This window comes from Chiloscyllium plagiosum, chromosome 5 (assembly GCF_004010195.1).
Source record: "Chiloscyllium plagiosum isolate BGI_BamShark_2017 chromosome 5, ASM401019v2, whole genome shotgun sequence".
Classification (NCBI taxonomy): Eukaryota; Metazoa; Chordata; class Chondrichthyes; order Orectolobiformes; family Hemiscylliidae; genus Chiloscyllium; species Chiloscyllium plagiosum.
Window position 1 is genome coordinate 76,404,848 of NC_057714.1, and position 19,393 is coordinate 76,424,240.

The 19,393-nt window shown below is 39.9% G+C and overlaps 1 protein-coding gene across 8 annotated transcripts in view; it reads left to right on the forward strand.

Moving 5' to 3' along the window:
* Positions 1-19,393, forward strand: part of malrd1 (MAM and LDL receptor class A domain containing 1) — a 408,484-nt gene that overhangs the window by 142,688 nt on the left and 246,403 nt on the right. For all 8 annotated transcript variants that reach the window (XM_043690416.1, XM_043690424.1, XM_043690417.1 and 5 more), the window contains 2 exons: positions 4,892-5,048; positions 5,421-5,531. In XM_043690416.1, the coding sequence (XP_043546351.1) occupies positions 4,892-5,048; positions 5,421-5,531 (268 nt within the window). The remainder of the gene's footprint in view (positions 1-4,891; positions 5,049-5,420; positions 5,532-19,393) is intronic.

The window sequence follows — 19,393 nt, forward strand, 5'->3', positions numbered from 1 at the left end:
GAGTTTCAACAGCAGACAGAGGCAGATGGCGGGGTAGGGGGAGGAGTTCTCCTGCAGACAGAGGCACATTGGCAAAAATTTGCAGGTTAATCCTACGGAAGATGGTGTCGAATTATGATTCTGATATCATCCCATCCACTTGCAGGTTTCTGCAAAGCACATGAAAAGATAAACAGAAAGCCCCCCCTAGATCTGTTGGATAAGTTAGGCAAAAGTGAGGACTGCAGATGCTGGAAACCAGAGTTTAGATTAGAGTGGTGCTGGAAATGCACAGCAGGTCAGGCAGCATCTGAGGAGCAGGAAAATCAAAACTTCGGGCAAAAGCCCTTCATCAGGAGGGATACGTTGTTAAGCCCTGTTGGATAAGTTATTAAGCCAACTGAAGATTGTTTTGATCCAGATTTCTGCAATTTCCAGCCAGGGTAATTGTTTTCAGCCTCTTCATATTGCACCAATATCAAAGAGGCTAAGGTTGTGCGTTATTAAATCAGGTTCCCAACCGGAAAATCACCTCACTTTCTGGCACAGACTGAGGCCAATGCTGCCATAGTGGCACAGGCAGATAACTTTCCAGAGATGGAACACTAGTGGCCATGTAAATAATCTCAATGTTCAGTGCAACTTGAAAGTAAAATAAACTAACATTTTTTTGAGCTGGAAATATCTTTATGAGTTGGAATTAAAGAACATGATATCAGTTTTGTAGATATTGAATTGAACAACATTTATTCTCATCCAAAACTTGATATGGGCAATTCGTGACTACTGGTCACTGTTTCTCACACATAAAATGAAGGAGCAGTAATTGCCATCAGGGAAATGGTCAACTTGAACACTGTACTCATGCTCATGCCTGGCCTGTGCAACCATTCAAAGGCCCTGACCTGCCACTTAAATCAAGTGCAAAGCTGCTTGAATCTGCAAATTGACAGACTTACATTTTCAACTTTCAAATTACAAATGAGAAGTGTTATGGTTTGTCTATGCAAACCAGATGATGATGAGTGGTCTTTCTAACAATCTGGAAACACCTCTAGAATCCACTTAGAGAATAGCCAAGGAAATGTGTTTTGTTACTTTCGGAAAAGCTGGCATGCTCCATTAATGTTTCAAAAATAATTCCAATGACCTCCCATCAAATCAAGGCCCACTGAAAGACTGATTCTCCCTGTCTTACTCCAATCTGACCTGTTGGCTGATTCACTGCAGGAGAGAGAAAATGTTGCATGCTTCTAAAACAGATATGCTGCAGTGGGACAGTTGTCTACCACCAAAGGTTTGCCAGTGGCCTGTAACAGAGGCTTGTTCCTGAAAAGGCTCAGGCATCTTGCCAGCACAAAGAGAGGGGCAGAGCAGCCTCTCTGAGCCCAGTTCAGTTTTTACTTTAAATTGATCTTGATCCCTAATAGTGTTTGAATTAGCTGTGGTGGCAAGAAAGATTGGTGTGGCCTGATAATGCTTCTGAATAACGTCTTAACGGATGGCATGCATAAAATAAATAAAGGGAATGGAAAAGGATGGAATCCAAAGAGTAGCACGGGTTATTATGTGTGTGTAGCAGGACAAACTACTGAAAAAAATCTAATAGCAATATTAGGACAGATTTAAAGCTAAGAAGTAATGATCGTGAGACGAAGGAAAGACTTAAGAGAGGTAAGGAGATCAATTTTGAGAAAGAATGGTTTAGAGTGGAGATGTATTAGAAGATAATATTAATGCGAGTTGAGAGTACCAGTCACCATAGCCCTGACACTTCCCTTCACTAACAATCTGATAAATTTAAAAAATAGCTTGGTTAAGAAGAAACAGCCATTTTCTAAATCATCTAATGGGCCTGTGCCTAGAAGATAAGGAGTGAGTTTACTGCAATAGAAGGCTTGGCAAAGGCCCAGATGATATCAGGATACTAGAAAATTTACAAAAATCCATTTCTCAATTATTTGACTCAAGTCTAGAGGTTCTCGATTTAAAATTATTTTCTCAGTCAGTAATTGCTTCGTAGCTTCTTTTTGTCTGCTGGAGCTACTCTGGTCGCTAGAAGTCCTTCATGAATATAAATACAAGTGAGCTTATCGTGATCAGCACATTGAAGAGTAATTTCAGTTTGTGTACTTCCTGCATTTCTCTAATTGAAGAAATCTGTTGTTGTTTTCTGAGGCTCAGTATGATGGGATGAGCTGACTTGGCAGCCTACAAGTAATATTTTAAAAGGGCTATACGGAGAGAAATATTGCAGTTACAATCTGGATTCTTCACAATATTGCCTGCCTTGGGAAAATCTCACCACATATTCTATCCCAATGTTTATCTCTGACACAATGACATTTGCAATTTATCACTAGAGGTATGTTGAAATCTTGAAGCTGAGCCAACTCATTAACTTTTGCATACGTATTGGGAAAATGCAATTGGTAACGGTTCCTGATTGATCGGGGAATGCTCAATTTGACATGAGTGTGCATTCTACACCTTTGGGAAGCCAGGAAAAGGCAGGAATCCGAGAACCTACTTATTTGAACTATTATCATCACAGAAATAAAAGATTATCTAGCTCCCAGCCATTGAAAAGCAATCCACCCATTACCTCCCTTATGCTGTTATATATTAATGTCTGCAAATCTTTTGCTAAGTTTCTCGTAACAGCTTTGAAAGAACAAGTGGTAAAGAAATTATGCTTGGTTATGACTCCACAGCCGCTGGTATTGGATGGCAGCCAGGTCCAATTAGCACCAGGGCTTCTTTGAAGAGCCTATGGACATGGCGATCTGAAACTTCAAAGATTTCAGCACTCACTTTGGCTATCTCAGTTCTCTCAGTGACACTGCGACACGATTACTTGGAGAGGTTTGAGTTGGTACTGTCAGAGAAACTTCCAATGTTGTGCTGCCATGGGTGGTTTTGCTTGGGACTGCTGAAACCAAAGAGAATAAGGAGGAGCAATAGAAAGAGTATGATGTGGAGGGAGCTGCACGTGACCACTGGAGAAGGGAGCACCAGAGGTGTCAAGCTATCAGGACGTCTGACTCAATTATAGCGCTCAGCTTTCCTGAACTAATGGAGGGGTGGTGCTTCTTTTATTTCAACTAGACCTCCTGACCTTTAACTCTGCCAACAAAGTGCCACTCAACTGTGCCCCCATTTCAATGCTATGTTTCCCAAACCTAGTCAATTTCAAATTAGGTTGCTACTGTGGGTACCTGATTTCAATATATTAATGAGATATCAGCCTCAACGTGGATGCCCCATTTTGACAAGAACAGTTTCCTGCATGTGCTGAGGCCAATGTTTCGCACACTTTTGTACCTTTTGTTTAACAACCAATAATCAGTTGTGCAGAGAAAAAGGATTGATTTCAAGGCTGCCACCTCAGCAGTGGGAGCCAGTCAGTGATGTCCACATGCCACGACAGAATTTTTAACACTCTTAACACAGAAAGCTTGCATTTCAGTTCCACCAGAGGCATAAAGGGAATGAAAGGTTTTATTAATTCGGTCAAAGGGACCACAAATGCCATGTGACCTAACAAAATGTTTGCATACTATAATAAGTGATGCAATTTTAATGTGATGCCTTGTAAACATAAATGACTCATGGCATTCCACCTATTCTCTTTCTGGAAGGGGTTTAAAGTTGCCCTCAGCCAGCATCTAAACAGTAAACGTTTCTGATACATAAATTGTGACAAAACTTCAGCAGCTACTTCGCTTTGTACAGATTCAGATAAAAACACGAATGATATTGTGTTCGCAGATTCAGAGGCAGCTAGTTAGCTTGTTGTGCCCATCAAGCTCCATGTAAGTGTTAACAATAGCAGTCATTGTTGGCTGCTCCTTCAATTCCAAGACAATTTTACTCAAGGTCAACGCTTTCTGTCATGTGTTTACATGTGATTGAACAAGCTGATTTTTGACCTACAGATCTTTGAGCATTTGGGCAGGACTTCTCACTGGGTATTGCAATATGAAGTACAGAATTTGTTTCCTTTTCTTTCAGCTGAAGGCAAGCTCAGGGACAAATACAAAGGCATTCTTTCTGAGGAGAACATTCCTTGATATCTTCCAAGATTTTTACAGTTCTCCACTATTTGCACAATAAAATCCATAATGCAAAGTAACTCGGCACAAGCATTTCATTATTCGCCTTTAGGAAGACCAAACAAATCATTTTTCAAAACTTCTCACAAACATCCAATAAAACAATTTTGAAAGAGGTACAATACATATCAATATAGTAATTCAGACCAGGAGAAGGCTATTCAGCACTTTGGGCCTGCTCGGTCATTCAGTATGATCATGGCTGATCATCCTACTCTGTACTCTGTTCCAATTTCGCCCCATACCCTTTGATGACTTTAGCCTCAAGATCTATATCTAATTCCTCCTCAAAAACATTCAGAGTTTTAGTTTCAACTGTCTACTGTAGCAGAGAATTCTGCAGGCTCATCACACTCTGGGTGAATAAATCTCTTCTCATCTTTGTCCTAATGATCTATCCCATATCCTTAAAGAGTGACCCCCAGTTCAAGATAAAAGCAATGCCCAAATAATTTTAAATCACTGCTTACAGATTTTACATTGTAGACAAGTGTGAGACATTTTCATAATTAAATGAAGCTCCAAAGTATTTAAGAGTCATCTGTAGTGATATGATCTGATTTTCAACTCGAGTTTATCGATTAAATGTGGAACCATATTAGTATTCAGATAAAGGTCAGAAATTATGAATTGTGTCATTAGGTTAAGAAAACTCAATTATAATGTCTCAAAAACATTGATTAATTTATATGCTGTACAAAAATACATTTGCAGCATAAAACAAGAACAATAAAATGCCTGACTGTGGATTGCAATATTAAACAAACCAACTTTAAACATTTAACTTTTACCTGCAGGGGCACAAAGCAGGGTTGGTATCTTTATGCTGATAGTTCAAATGGAGAATTTGGTCAAACAGCTGACATCATCACACCAGTAATAAGTCTTTCTGGTCCAAAGTGTAAACTGAGCTTTTGGTATCACATGAATGGAGTTACAATTGGGTCATTACAGGTAACACTTTTCTTACTTTAGTAATAAATCATTCTTTTAAATATTATCTGTAAATTAGAACAAACCGTTGCTAGAGTAGAAATGTAAATATCCAGAATTAGATTTTTACTTCTACTTTTTCTATATTATAGTTACACAAAAGTGCAAAACACTTACGATTTATTTCATTAAACACACATTCAGCCAAAAATTAAAACACTGTCTTCTAACAGCAATCCTAATATTGATAGCTGATAAATTCAATTTTGGAAGTATTAGCTATGCAAGTTTCTTGATTTACAAATGACTTAAGTGGCACACAAAAAAAGAATTGATTACAATTTTTTTAAAAATCAGACCTTATCACACCAAAGCAATTTTGTTTCCCTTAAGGTCTTCAAAAAATTTGCTAATTCGACACAGTTGCTCTGGTCGCAAAGTGGCAACCAAGGTAACCATTGGAGGCGAGGAGAAGTGTTACTTGGAGTTCAGAGGAATTTTCAGGTTTGCTGTGATGGTTTGCTCTTTTTAACGATTTAACTTAAAACAATGATGTACAGAAAAAGAATATACCATAATTCAAAGACATGTTGGGCTGCTTGCTCATTGGTGAGAGGTGAATGGTGGCAGGGGGGTGAATAGTAATGGTAATGGGATAGTTCAAATGTTTACACATGCATGTTCAGGGAATGCTGCTGGAGCTTGCTTCATGGGAAATAGTGTACATAGAACATAGAACAATACAGCGCAGAACAGGCCCTTCGGCCCTCGATGTTGCGCCGACCTGTGAACTATTCTCAGCTCGTCTACCTACACTATCCCAAAATCATCCATGTGCTTATCTAAGGATTGTTTAAATCTCCCTAATGTGGCTGACTTGACTACATTAGTAGGTAGGGCATTCCATGCCCTTACCACTCTCTGAGTAAAGAACCTGCCTCTGACATCTGTCTTAAATCTATCACCCCTCAATTTGTAGTTATGCCCCCTCGTACAAGCTGACGTCATCATCCTAGGAAAAAGACTTTCACTGTCTACCCTATCTAATCCTCTGATCATCTTGTATGTCTCTATCAAATCCCTTAGCCTTCTTCTTGCCAATGAGAACAGGTTCAAGTCTCTCAGCCTTTCCTCATAAGACCTTCCCTCCAGACCAGGCAACATCCTGGTAAATCTCCTCTGCACATTTTCGAATGCTTCCACATCCTTCCCGAAATATGGGGACCAGAACTGTACACAATATTCCAAGTGAATATGGGGACCAGAACTGTACACAATATTCCAAGTGTGGCCAGAACTGTACACAATATTCCAACGTTTTGTACATTCTGACTTCAAATCTTGAGGCTGAACCACAGCATCCAAAAGTCTGATACCTAACACCAAGAAACAGAAAATTGCAACCTTTCCAAAAAAGAGTGCAAGGAATAATGCAACAAGTACGGACCGATCAGTTTAACTTTGAAAATGGAAAATCGACAGTTGTTGAACAATGTGGGTTAATTAAGGAAAGTCAGAACAGATTTGTTGAAGGCAAAATATATTTAATTCAGTATTTAATAGGCTAACAGAGACATATAAATTTGCTTACTGATAAAACCTGTGTGTTGGTCCTGGCAACAATGGGTCTTGATTTCCAGCTCACTACCCCAGCGAGGCATCACATTGGCATGGACAACAGAATTGGGTAATAAAGAACAGAGAGTAGTGGTGAACAGTTATTTTTCAGAAAGGAGGATGATATATTTTGGAGTGCCTCGGGCATTGGTACAAGGACTACTTCTGCTAATGTTATTTTATACCTGAGTATGTGGGGCAGAATTTCAAAGTGTGCAGACACAAAGCCTGGAAGTCTGATAAAATGTGAGCAGTACAGCATTAGATCTTCAAGAGGTCACTGGTAGTTTTGTGGAATGGGTGGATACTAGGCAGATAGCGTTTAATGCAGAGGAGTGTGAAGTGATACATTTTGGTAGGAAGTGTCTAATGGCATAAATTCCTGACCTGACAGGCATTGCACCTTTTAGACAATTACATAACAGCACAACATGGGAGGCTCTAGGACAATAGTGCACATTTCCAGTCAATCCCCACTCAGTGCTATGGAGACACTATAGTGTCTCAGTCAATCAATCATGTGCAATGACTTCAGTAAGCATAGAACTAAGGTAATGTATATCTTTGTGATATGTTCGTGTAAGTGGTTAATACCATTAATGAATGTCAAGACATCTAACTCATCAAGAAGTACATTTTTGTGTTACATGTTAGATCAGCTAACACACAGGGCAGCGGTCAGACCATACCATGTTGGCACTGTTGTTTGACCCAAGAAACCATATCAGGAAGAACGAGAAAAGTACAAACCAGGAGTTGGGAACTAATGTTGACATTATCCATGACATTGGTTAGGCCTCTCTGGAATACTCTGTCCAGTTCTGGTCATGTAGTCATATAGATGTACAGCACGGAAACAGACTCTTCGGTCCATATCGTCCATGACAACCAGATATCCTATCCTAATCTAGTCCTATTTGCTAGCATTTGGCCCATATCCCTCTAAACCCTTCCTATTCATATACCCATCCTGATGCCTTTGAAATGCTACAAACATACCAGCCTTCACCAGTTCTTCTGGCAGCTATCCCATAAACGCACCACCATCAGCATGAAAATGTTGCCCCTTAGGTCCCTATTATATCTTTCCCCTCTCACCCTCAACCTATGCCCTCTAATTCTGGACTCCCCATTCCAGGGAAAAGAACTTTTCTATTTACCCTATCTATGCCCTTCATGATTTCGTAAACCTCTATAATGTCACCCCTCAGCCTCCGATGCTCCAAGGAAAACAGCTCCAGCCTATTCAGCCTCTCCCAATAGCTCAAATCCTCCAACCCTGGCAATATCCTTGGAAATCTTTTCTGAACCCTTTAAAGTTTCACAACATCCTTCCAATAGGAGGGAGACCAGAATTGCACACAATATTCCAAAAGTAGCCTAACTAATATTCTGTACGGCCACAGCATGACCTCCCAACTCCTATACTCAATGGTCTGACCAATAAAGAAAAGCATACCAAACACCACCTTCACTATCCTATCTACCTGTGACTCTACATTCAAGAAACAATGACCCTGCACTCCAAGGTCTCTTTGTTCAGCAACATTCCCTAGGACTCTATTATTAAGTGTATAAGTCCTGCTAAGATTTGCTTTCCCAAAATACAGCATCTCATATTTATCTAAATTAAACTCCATCTACCACTCCTCAGCCCATTGGCCCATCTGATCCAGATCCCGTTGTCCTCTGTGGTAACCTCCTTTGCTGTGGTCGCCCAGTTATAGGGAGGATTTTATTAAGCTGGAGAGGATTCAGAAGACATATGCCAGGATGTTGCCAGGTATGGAAGGTTTGAGTTATAAAGAAAGGCTGGATTGGCTGGAACTTTTTTTTTACACTGGAATGTAAGAGATTGCGAGGTGATCTTATAAAAGTTTATAAAATAATAAGGAGTATAGATAGAGTTAACAGTCATTGTATTTTTCTTAGGATGGGGGATTTTAAGACTAAGTGGCACATCTTTAAGCTGAGAGGAGAAAGATTTAAAAAAGACTTGGGGGCAAATTTTTTCCAGAGTGTGGTTCGTCTGTGGAATGAACTTCCTGAGGAAGTGGTGGATGTGGATATAATTACAATATTTAAAAGACACTTGCATAGGTACATGATGAGGGAAGGTTTGAAGTGAGACAAGTCAGGAGCAGGTGGGATTAGCTAGTTTGGGATTATGTTCAACATGGATTCGTTTGACTAAAGGGTCTGTTTCCGTGCTGTATGATGCAATGACTTAAAGAAACCATAGGGACCTGGCAGTATGTGTGCACAAATTGTTGAAAGTAGTGTGTCAAGTTGAGAAAGTGGGTAAATAGGCCAACAGGATCCTAGAACTTATAAATTGAGACGTAAAGTACAAAAACAATGAACAAATGGTGAAGCTGAATAAAACACTGGTTCAGCCACAGTCACAGTATTTTGTATAATTCTGGGTCTTTTGCTTTTGGAAATTTAGAATGCTTTGGCAGGATTAATGATACATAAATCTCCAGGGCTGGATGAGATGTATCCCAGGTTACTTTTTGTTTAGTCATTCATGGGTTGTGGGTGTCACTAGCTGGCCAACATTTATTACCTCCTTAGTTGCCCTTGAGAAGATGGTGGTGAATTTCCTTTTTGAACCACCACAGTCCACGTACTGTAGGTTGACCCACAGTGCTATCAGAGAGGGAGTCCCAGCATTTTGACCCCATGACAGTGAACGAGTGGTGATATATTTCTAAGTCAGGATGGTGAATGGCTTAATGGGGAATATGCAGTTAGTGGTGTTCCAAAGTATCTGTAACCCTTCTAGACAGAAGGGGTTATGTGTTGGAAGATGCTGTCTCAGGATCTTTGGTGAATTTCCAAGTGCTATTGGACATCATTGAAGGAGGGAGTGGCTATTTGTGGATGTGGTGCAAATCAAGCGGGCTGTTCTGTCCCAGATGCTGTAAAGCTTCTTGAGTTTTCATTGGAGCTGCAAGCATGCAGGCAGGTCGGGAGTATTCCATCACAGTCCTAACTTGTGCCTTGTAGATGGTGGACAAGCTTTGGGGAGTCAGGTGGTGAGTTACTCATCATAGAACTCACCAACTGATCTTATAGCCACTGTGTTTATGTGGTGAGCCCAAGCGAGTTTCTGGACAGTGTTAACCACAAGTATATTGATTGTGGAATATTCAGTGATGGTAATACCATTGATTGTCAAGGGGCAGTGGTTAGACTGTCTCTTCTTGGTGATGTTATAGCCTGGTATTTGTGTGGCGCAAATGTTGCTTGCCACTTGTCAGCCCAAACCTGGATATTGTCCAGTCCTTGTTGTACTTTAACATGGACAGCTTCAGTGTCTGAGACATCATGAACGGTTCTTAAATTTGTGCTATCATCGGTGAACTTTCCCAATTCTGACCTTGTGATGAAGTGAAGGTCATTGATGAACAGCTGAAGAAGGTTGGACCTAGGAAACTACTCTTAGGAACCTCTGCAGCAACGTCTTTGACAACTCTCTCAGTTTTCACACTAGCCCCCACATGCTCATCAGTAGGACTTTGCAGGATCAACAGCACTGTTTATGTTCTTGTCTTTTTTGGTGCTTTGGTCAATACCAGGTGGTCCGTCCAGTTTCATTTCTTTGTTGAGACTTCATAGCAACTGATACAACTGAGTGGCTTGCTCAGTAACTTCAGAGAGCAATTGAGCATCAAGCACCCTGTTGTGGGTCTGGAGTCGCATGTAGGCCTAAACGATAGCAGGAAATATGGTGGTGTGTTTGCTGCTCTCAATGTGGTCTCCTTTACATTGATAGAGGAAATGAAGGACAGATTGGGTGACCACTTCACAGAACACCAATATTTTATCCACAAAAAAGACCCTGAGCTTCGAGTTGCCTGCCATTTCAACACATCACATATTCCCTGGCCAACATCTCTGTCTCAGGCTTGCTGCAGTGCTCCAGCAAAGCTCAGTGCAAGCTGAAAGAATGATACCTCATTTTCCACTTGGGAACCCTGCAACCTTCTGGACTTAATATCGAATTCAACAACATTAGGGCTTGAACACTTTTCCCTCTGCTTTTCCCCACCGCACACATCAGGAAGTTCCTGTGGATTGAAGAGTGAGGCTTTAGCTCAGGAGTATTTGACAAGGAAGTTGAGTGAAGTGATTACACCACAGTTGAAGAGGGTGAAGACATGACTGCCCAGCTGGTTCAGTGTGCTACGTGCTTGATGTGGGAAGTCAACGACTCTGGTGTGTCTGGCTCATATAAGTGTGGAAAGTGTGTGCACGTTCAGCTACTGACAGAGCATATTGCAGCACTGAAGAAAGAATCGAGGACCTTAGGCTCATCCAAGAGAATGAGATCTTTCTGGACAAGACCTTCAGCGAGGTTATTTCACTGACCATACCAGAAGAGAGCAGAAGAGAGAAGACTATGAGGAATGCAGAGAGGAGACAGGTGCAAGAGATCCCGGGGGAAGTACCTGTCAGGAACAAGTTGAATCTTTTGGAAACAGTAGAGACAGATGACACTGCCAGTCCGCGAGACGGCCAGGTCTGTCAATCAAAGGTTGGCGTGGAGACAGAGCCAAGGAGTCAGGCATTGCACAGAGCCATGGTAATAGGGGACTCCATAGTGAGAGGAATTGAACGGGGTTTCTGTGGCAGCAGGTGGGACTTAAGGATGGTGTGTTGCCTTCCTGGTGCCAGGGTGAGAGACATTGTGGACAGAGTGCAGGAACTCCTCAAGGATGAAGGTGAAGAGCCAGAGGTGGTGGTACATGTCGGCACAAATGATGTCGGGAAGAAGAGGAGGAACATACTACAGAAACTGACTCAAATTCAAACATCACATCTCTTTTGTGTTTCAGCTGTAAATTACTAAGATTACCAGGATTTTGAAGAATAGACCAGTCAAATTTATATGCTTATTATAAATTCATATATTTATTTTATTCATATCCAAACCAAATTGCATAATCTGTAATCAAGACCATTTGTAATACAACATGCTTAACACGGAAGTCTGAAATTTAAAATATTTATAACCTGCTTAAATGCCATGATTTAGGACAACAGCTGGTAAAGCAAACTAGATAAAGCAAAATATGTTTTGGTCAGAAGCACAGAATTGTATGACAATAATGCAGTCATGTACTTCGGAGAGATGAAATGATCGACAGTATCACTGGTGGGCTCACAATTAAGCTTTTTAAAGGGAAGTTTTACAATTTTTGAGAATAGTATCCAAACGAGCTGCAAATTTGACAGGGTCAGCATGTGTGGAACAAGAAAAAGGCAAGGTGGATTATATGGAATTTGCTTATAAGGACAAACTAGACTAAACCAGTTTGTGGAGGAGGCTGAATTGAAATTGGAACTTAGAGAAACTGGAGTTTGTAAGAGAAAGAAGGATAGTGGCGGAGAGGGTTCGTGTATTTTGAACACTTCACAGCTTGAATTAGAAAGAAGGTTGGAACAGGAGACTGGGAATATTGGAGAAGCTTAGGGTTGTCCTTGTCATCCAAGATTACCTGGGAGTGAAGAGGTTTTAACTATGCAAGGACTGTACCGGAATTGTTAGAGGTGAAAAAAACCATATTACGTATTTGGTAACATATGTCAAGTCTTATCAGTGGCCAAGGATTTTGAATTACATAGTTCACTTTTATACTGGGGGAATGGTGCAGTACTTTCTGGCATTTTCTGAAGACCAAGGCACTGAATAGAGGGAGGGAGATTTCAAAGTTAATACAGGTAATGAATGAGCAGATGTGGAATTGTGAGTTAAGGTTAACATTGTAAAGAAATTGGGAATTTTATACAGGAAAACTGCACTAACTGTGAGGAAAAAGGAATCTGAAAAGCATAGTGATAATAGATTGCAAATAGCAGCATTATGCTTTCAGTTAGTTAAAGTTGAATATACAACATTTACTTGCATTGAAAATCACTGATTTTGTAATTTTAACATCCTGCACCATCTTTTTTTCACATATCCGTAATATCTTGTTCTTTTTCCTTCCAGTATGCATGATAACATTTCAAAAGCTGATAGGCTTCACTCTTGGAGCGTAGAATACTTTCTTATTTTGACTGTGTCAATATTAAGCTTAGGCTACATTATCATTTTCCATGTTCCACAGCTTGGAGCCCATGGCCTCTGAGTGAAATTGCTAATTATTTCCAAATTACAAGCAGTTCTGTGCTTTGGGACATATCACTAGGAAATACATTGCTTTAACTCATTTCACGTTAAACTCTTTGCAGCCAGAGTACATTTTTGTCCTGTTGGTCTGCACTGGATTTGTACCCGTTCAGTAGAGACAGTGGTGCTGGAAAACCACAGCAGGTCAGGCTGCATTCGAGGAGCAGAAGAATCGACGTTTCGGGCATCAGCCCTCCATCAGGCTTTTTCCCGAAACATCAATTCTCCTGTTCCTAAGATGCTGCCTGACCTGCTGTGCTTTTCCAGCACCACACTCCAGACTCTGATATCCAGCATCTGCAGATGCATCTAATTGATTTGTTCCCTTAGGGTTGAGAGGCTAGTATCATTATTGGATCACCAAATTTCTTTTATAATGCCCCAGTTTTCAAATGATGGCAAATAATCTTGGATCATTACTGTTGGTAATTCTCAATTAAAACGATAGCATGACAAAGCTGTCCTTTTAAATTATAACCTTTGCTCATCATGCAGTGTAATATACATTCAAATTAGACATAAGATGCTTTAAATCACTCATTATTGATTTTCCTCACATTATCAGGTTGTATCTTGTGATTTAAACATATTTAATGCCAGTAGGACCCTTTCATTTAATTGTAACAGTATGCTGAGCTTCCCACAAGCTACAAAGGTTTGCCTCATCAATATACATTCACTAATAGAAATTTTATTTTAAATAATGTATCTCTATTTATAAATGATTCTGTACAAACAGAGTTGGAGTGAGAAAGACGCTTCATTTGCAGAAAATTTGAACTCTCATTGTATAAGGAAGGATTTGCTTCGCATGTAAATAAGAAATGGGTTGCTAGGTAACCAAGCTGCTGGATTTTAAGGTGCAAGGTGGAGGCACCACTGACAGCAAATAAATGAGCTCCAGGACACTTCTTTTTCTCATTATTTCAAATTTCATAAATGTTTCAAGGAAGTAAAAACAGAAAAAAAAATTTTGCTTCCTTATTTTTAACATTTATGACTGATCAGCACTGTGAAAATTTCATTGAAAGGTCTAACCATTATTCTTACAATATATCATCATTCAATGTATATTTAGTTACCAATGTCTTAGTGGATGCCATCTATGGAATAACTTTGCAATTGGTATGGGTTACACAAAGAGCATCATACAGCCTAGAGTCTGAGGATAATAGAGGAACAGTCAGTTCAAACTACTCAGATATTGCATACAGGATAACACAGAGATTGGAGTGTAAAATATTTTAAATAAATTTTGTGAAGATTACACATAAATGTTGAAAAAATTCACAAGAAATGAAGTGTTTTGCTTCGCTCAATTCCCTCTGGTCAGTTCATTTGTGATTGGATCTGTGCATGGTGTAAACCAGTAATGCAGATAATGAAGGTAAGCATGCAGGTACAGCAGGTAGTGAAGAAGGCTAATAGCATGCTGGCCTTCATAACAGGAGGGATTGAGTATAGAAGCAAAGAGGTTCTTCTGCAGCTGTACAGGGCCCTGGTGAGACCACACCTGGAGTATTGTGTGCAGTTCTGGTCTCCAAATTTGAGGAAAGACATTCTGGCTATTGAGGGAGTGCAGCTTAGATTCACGAGGTCAATTCCTGGAATGGCGGGACTACCTTACACTGAAAACTGGAGCGACTGGCCTTGTATACCCTTGAGTTTAGAAGACAGAGGGGATCTGATTGAGACATGTAAGATTATGAAAGGTTTGGACACTCTGGAGGCAGGAAACATGTTTCCGCTGATGGGTGAGTGCCGAACCAGAGGACACAGCTTAAAAATAAGGGGTAGACCATTTAGGACAGAGATGAGATTGTGGAATCAAGGGTTATGGAGATAAGGCAGGAACAGGATACTGATTAAGGATGATCAGCCATGATCATATTGAATGGTGGTGCAGGCTCGAAGGGCAGAATGGCCTACTCCTGCACCTATTGTCTATTGTCTATTGGCCTTGTCGCTACATGGGCTGCTACCACACACTACCCATTTTCCCCATTAGCAGCTATTCATTCCCCCAGACTAACCTTTAACCGCTCCTTTGTCTGCCCAAATCCTTGTTCTTTGTGCTCAATTTATCATTTACACTCCGCCCTTCCCCCTTTCCCCTTCCCCCACCTTATCATCTGTATAAAAACTGTATTTTCCCAAGCTACCATCAGTTATGAAGAAGGATCAGAAATATTACCTCTGATTTCTTTTCACAGATGCTGCCAGACCTGCTGAGATTTTCCAGCAAATTCTGTTTTAGTTTCAGGTTTCCAGCATTCACATTTCTTTTGGTTTTTGAGTGGGCTGTAATTGGAATCAGGTGGATCTTGTTGACTCTGAGCTCCTTGAATGGAGTTGTTAACTTGGACCAATCAGAAAAGCACTTGTTGACCAATATAAATAGGGGAATCGTGCGCTTTGTGTTTTTCACTGTGTCTCACAAAAAAAATAAACAGGAGATTATAAAATAAGCACTACTGCACTTAGGTGGTAGTGAGGGGGTTAAAATAAAAGAAAAAAAAAGAAAAAAAACGCACTTAGGTGGTAGTGTGGGGGTTAAAAGAGAAAATTTTTTTAAAAAAAATAAAATAAATAAATAAATAAATAAACAGGAATAAAAAAAATTAAATAAAAAAATATATAAATAGGGGAACTATGTCTCACACCTGTGCACACACACACAATGGGTGCTGGGGAAACATATTAGCTGGTGGCTGTTGGCTGGTGGCTTAGAACCAGGAGATTGAGAGAAAAAAAAACATAACCAGGAGACTCTCAAACAAAAGAATAAAAATATGAACAGGGGAACTATGTCTCATGCCTGCACACACACATCATGGGTGCTGGGGAAACATATAAGCAGTACCACAGTTAGGCAGTAGTGTGGGTGTAAAGAAAAAAAAACCCAGGAGAACAGAAAAAAAAAAGTTATAACTAGGTGAGGGAGCATGCAGTGTCTAACAGCACCCTTGAGGTCTTCAGGGAGAGGTGGGCACCACAGGGAGTGGAGTCTTTCATTTCCCCCTCTAACTCTATTTTGATTTAATTATGCCCTCCCCTTCAACTGTTTGATCGTGCAGCATTGCCCTTTGATAAGAAGGGCACTGCTTGTCACTGGCCACTCAGGTGTTTCCTTTCCTTCTTTTGGTGGAAATTGAATAAAGAAATTGAAAATAATATGAACAGTGGAACTATGTCTCACACCTGTACACATACAACGTTGGTGCTGGGGAAAAAAAAGCACTACCGCTGTTAGCTGGTAGTGTACGGGTAAAATAGAAAGAGGGGAAAAAACAAAAAAAAGGAGATTTTAAAAAAACAAAAACAATGTATAAGCAGGAGATTATAAACACTAAAAAAAAATATAAATGGGGATTGTTTTATTTCCCCCTCCAATTCCATGTTGATTTAATCCCTACCCTCCCCTTCACTGTTTCATTCACTTAGTGCCCTTCTCACCACACAGGTGTTTCCTTTCTTCCTGGTGGTGGAAAATGAATAAAAATTTCTGCACTCGTCCTTCACTGTGTCCTACTCCTGCATGCACATGACAGTGGTGCTGGGGAATAAATTAAGACTACAACTGTTTAGTGGTCATGTGGGGGTTTATAGAAAATATAAACAGGGGATAGTTTATTTCCCCCTCCAATTCCACTTTGATTTAATCCCTACCCTCCTTTCACTTCCTCATTCACTTAGGCATTGTCCTTGATGAGGGCACTACATGTCACTGGCCACTTGGATGTTTTTTCTTCCTGGTGGTGGAATACAAATAAAGTTTACTGCACTCGATGTTTCTTAACCGTGTCCTGCATCTACATGCACACGACACGAGTGCTGGAGAGAAATAGGCACTATTGCTGTTAAAAAAAGTAAATAAATAAATAATATGAACAGGTAATTTATAATCTCCTCAGTTTGGGGACCGACTGTGAACTGGCTGGACTACAGCCAGTGTACTATGCACATAAAGGGGGTACTGTGGAAATAAAGGGTGATTTGGTGACAGGATACCAGCCTCTGTGCAGTTTTTCAAATGAAAAATGGGATTTGAATAGTTAGATTCTTGCTTTTGTCCAGCCTTGATAGGCTGAAGGGCCCTTTTCTCGGACTGTATGACTTTGGGAAGGGTGTGAAGGCCTTAGAGAGAGTTCAGAAAAAGATTGATGAGATTAGTTCAGGGGATAAAGAAGTTACATGGATAAATTGGAAAAAGATGTTGTTGTGCTGTTCCAAAGGGAGATTTGATAGATATGGTCAAAATCATGACATATTCAGTCCAAGTAGATGGAATGTGCTCCCATGAATAGAAGGAGCAATAAACAGATGAGCAAAAGAATCAGAGGTGGCAAAAGGATGGTTTTAGTTTTCAGTGCAGAATGAGGAATTCACAATGTGAGAAGATGATGGATGCAGATTCAACTGTGGTTTTCAGAAGAGAATTTGATTTTTTATTTGAAGAGAAATGTTTTTTAGAGTTCTGGGAAAGTGGTACTACAGTGAGACTAATTGAGCTTTTCTTACAGGGACCACATTGTCGGATGTTGTAGATATTCTATTATTGTACGATTGGGCAGAAATATTTTAATCTTATTCTATATCTAGAAGTCCCACTCAAATTCATACAAGAGAAGCACATTCATTTCTCAGCAGTATTGTTCTACTTAACAACCAAAGTTTAAAGCTCCAGGAAATCATAAAATGTTTATCTAGTTTTCATTTTGTTTGCCAAATTAGAAACACAGATGTCTCTTGCAGGACCTAATGAAGAGAATGACACTGATGAAAATGACAGCTATTAAAATATTCAAAATTGCAATCTGTTCAAAAAGATCCTGTTAACCAGTTGCATGGAATTGAAGTGATATAATGCAATTAAGAAATAATAACAGAAAATTCAAGAAATATTCAGTACATCTGGCAGCAACTATGGGGGGGGTGGGGGTTAAGGTTTTAGGTCATAAGAACATAAGAAATAGGAGCAAGAGAATAGAATAGAATTATGTTTATTGTCACATGTACTCAAGTACAGGAGTACAATGAAGAGTTTACAATGTCACCCCTCATGGTGCCATTTTAGGTACAAAGTACCTAGGTACTAATCCTAATTACAAAAATAGAGAAATAAAAAAAAGTTGCATTATCTTATAGTTAGTCATAGTGTAAGTTAGAAAATAGGACATTAACTTGTTTCCACACTATAGGAAATCTAATCTAAAATCTAAAAAAAAGTTAAAAGGATAAACATTACAGTCAGATAAACAGATTACAGATAAACATTACATTGCAGCAGATCAGAGGAGGGGCTTTCACATGTGGTCCGACCAGGCTTACAAACCACTGACTTTCCACACCAGTCCCCAGTCCAACAACTGTCCCTGCTCTGCTCTGGGCCTCCAGCCGCTCTGCTCCACATCTCCAGCTGCTTGCTTAGGGCCCTCAAACCACTCTGCTCAATGTCTCCAACCTGCTCCACTCTGGGCCTCTAGCCCACTCCACTTTACTTCAGACCTCAGCCGCTCTACTCTAGACCTAGCTACTTGAAGGTAAGTTTATGTTAAAAAAAAGTTTAAAATCTTAGAAAAAAACAGAGGAACGAAAAGGAAAAAGGTTATCTGGCCCATCAGGCCTGCTCTGCCATCAATAAGATCATGTGTGGTCTTTTTGTGGACTCAGCTCCATCTACCCTCCCACTCACAATAACCCTTAATTCCTGTACTGTTCAAAAATCCACCAAGCTTGCCTTAAAAAAAATTCAATGAGGGAGCCTCAATTGCTCCACCAGGCAGGGGATTCCACAGATTCACAACCTTTTGGGTGAAGATGTTCCTCCTCAATTCAGTCCAAAATCTGCTCTCCCTTATTTTGAGGCTGTGATCCCTAGTCTGTTCTTACCCGCCATTGACAACTTCCTACTTCACTACTTCTCTCTTATCTATTCCCTTCATAATTTTGTATATTTCTATATGATCCCCCTCAATGACTTTCTATGAGAACTCTATAATAAAGCAGTCTGAACAAACATGGTCAATAGTTATAGAATTATTATGAGATATTAAACTGTACTCACCAACAAGTGATTAATTCTCAGAATTGGTGAATAGTACAACACAATAGACTGCCATTCAGCTCACTTCATGGGTGCTAAATCTGTTGAAGAGCATTTCAGTTTGTCACGTCCTTTTTATCCCTTTCATTTTCCTGCATTTGTTTTTCATTCCTTTGAATATTGATTCAGTTCTTTTCTGAAAGCTACTTCTGGCTCTTTATCCACCATCCCATGCAATCCTAAAACTAAATACTTGTCGGTTTTCCTTTTGTTGCTTCTAGTATTTTAACTTTCATCTCTGGGACTATGGCAACTTTATCTAAGTGGTTTGGGGATGATGCATTTTGGGGTCTGAGGCAAGTATGGGATTAATTAAATGACTTACACAGGAGTTAGACTACACATTTAACAAACTAATTTTTCCAGAGTAATCATTGACTTAATTTGATCAGACCTCTCCAATTTGAACTGAGACTTTTGGAGGATTCCAGATGGAGAGGAATTACCCGGTGGAATCTTAAA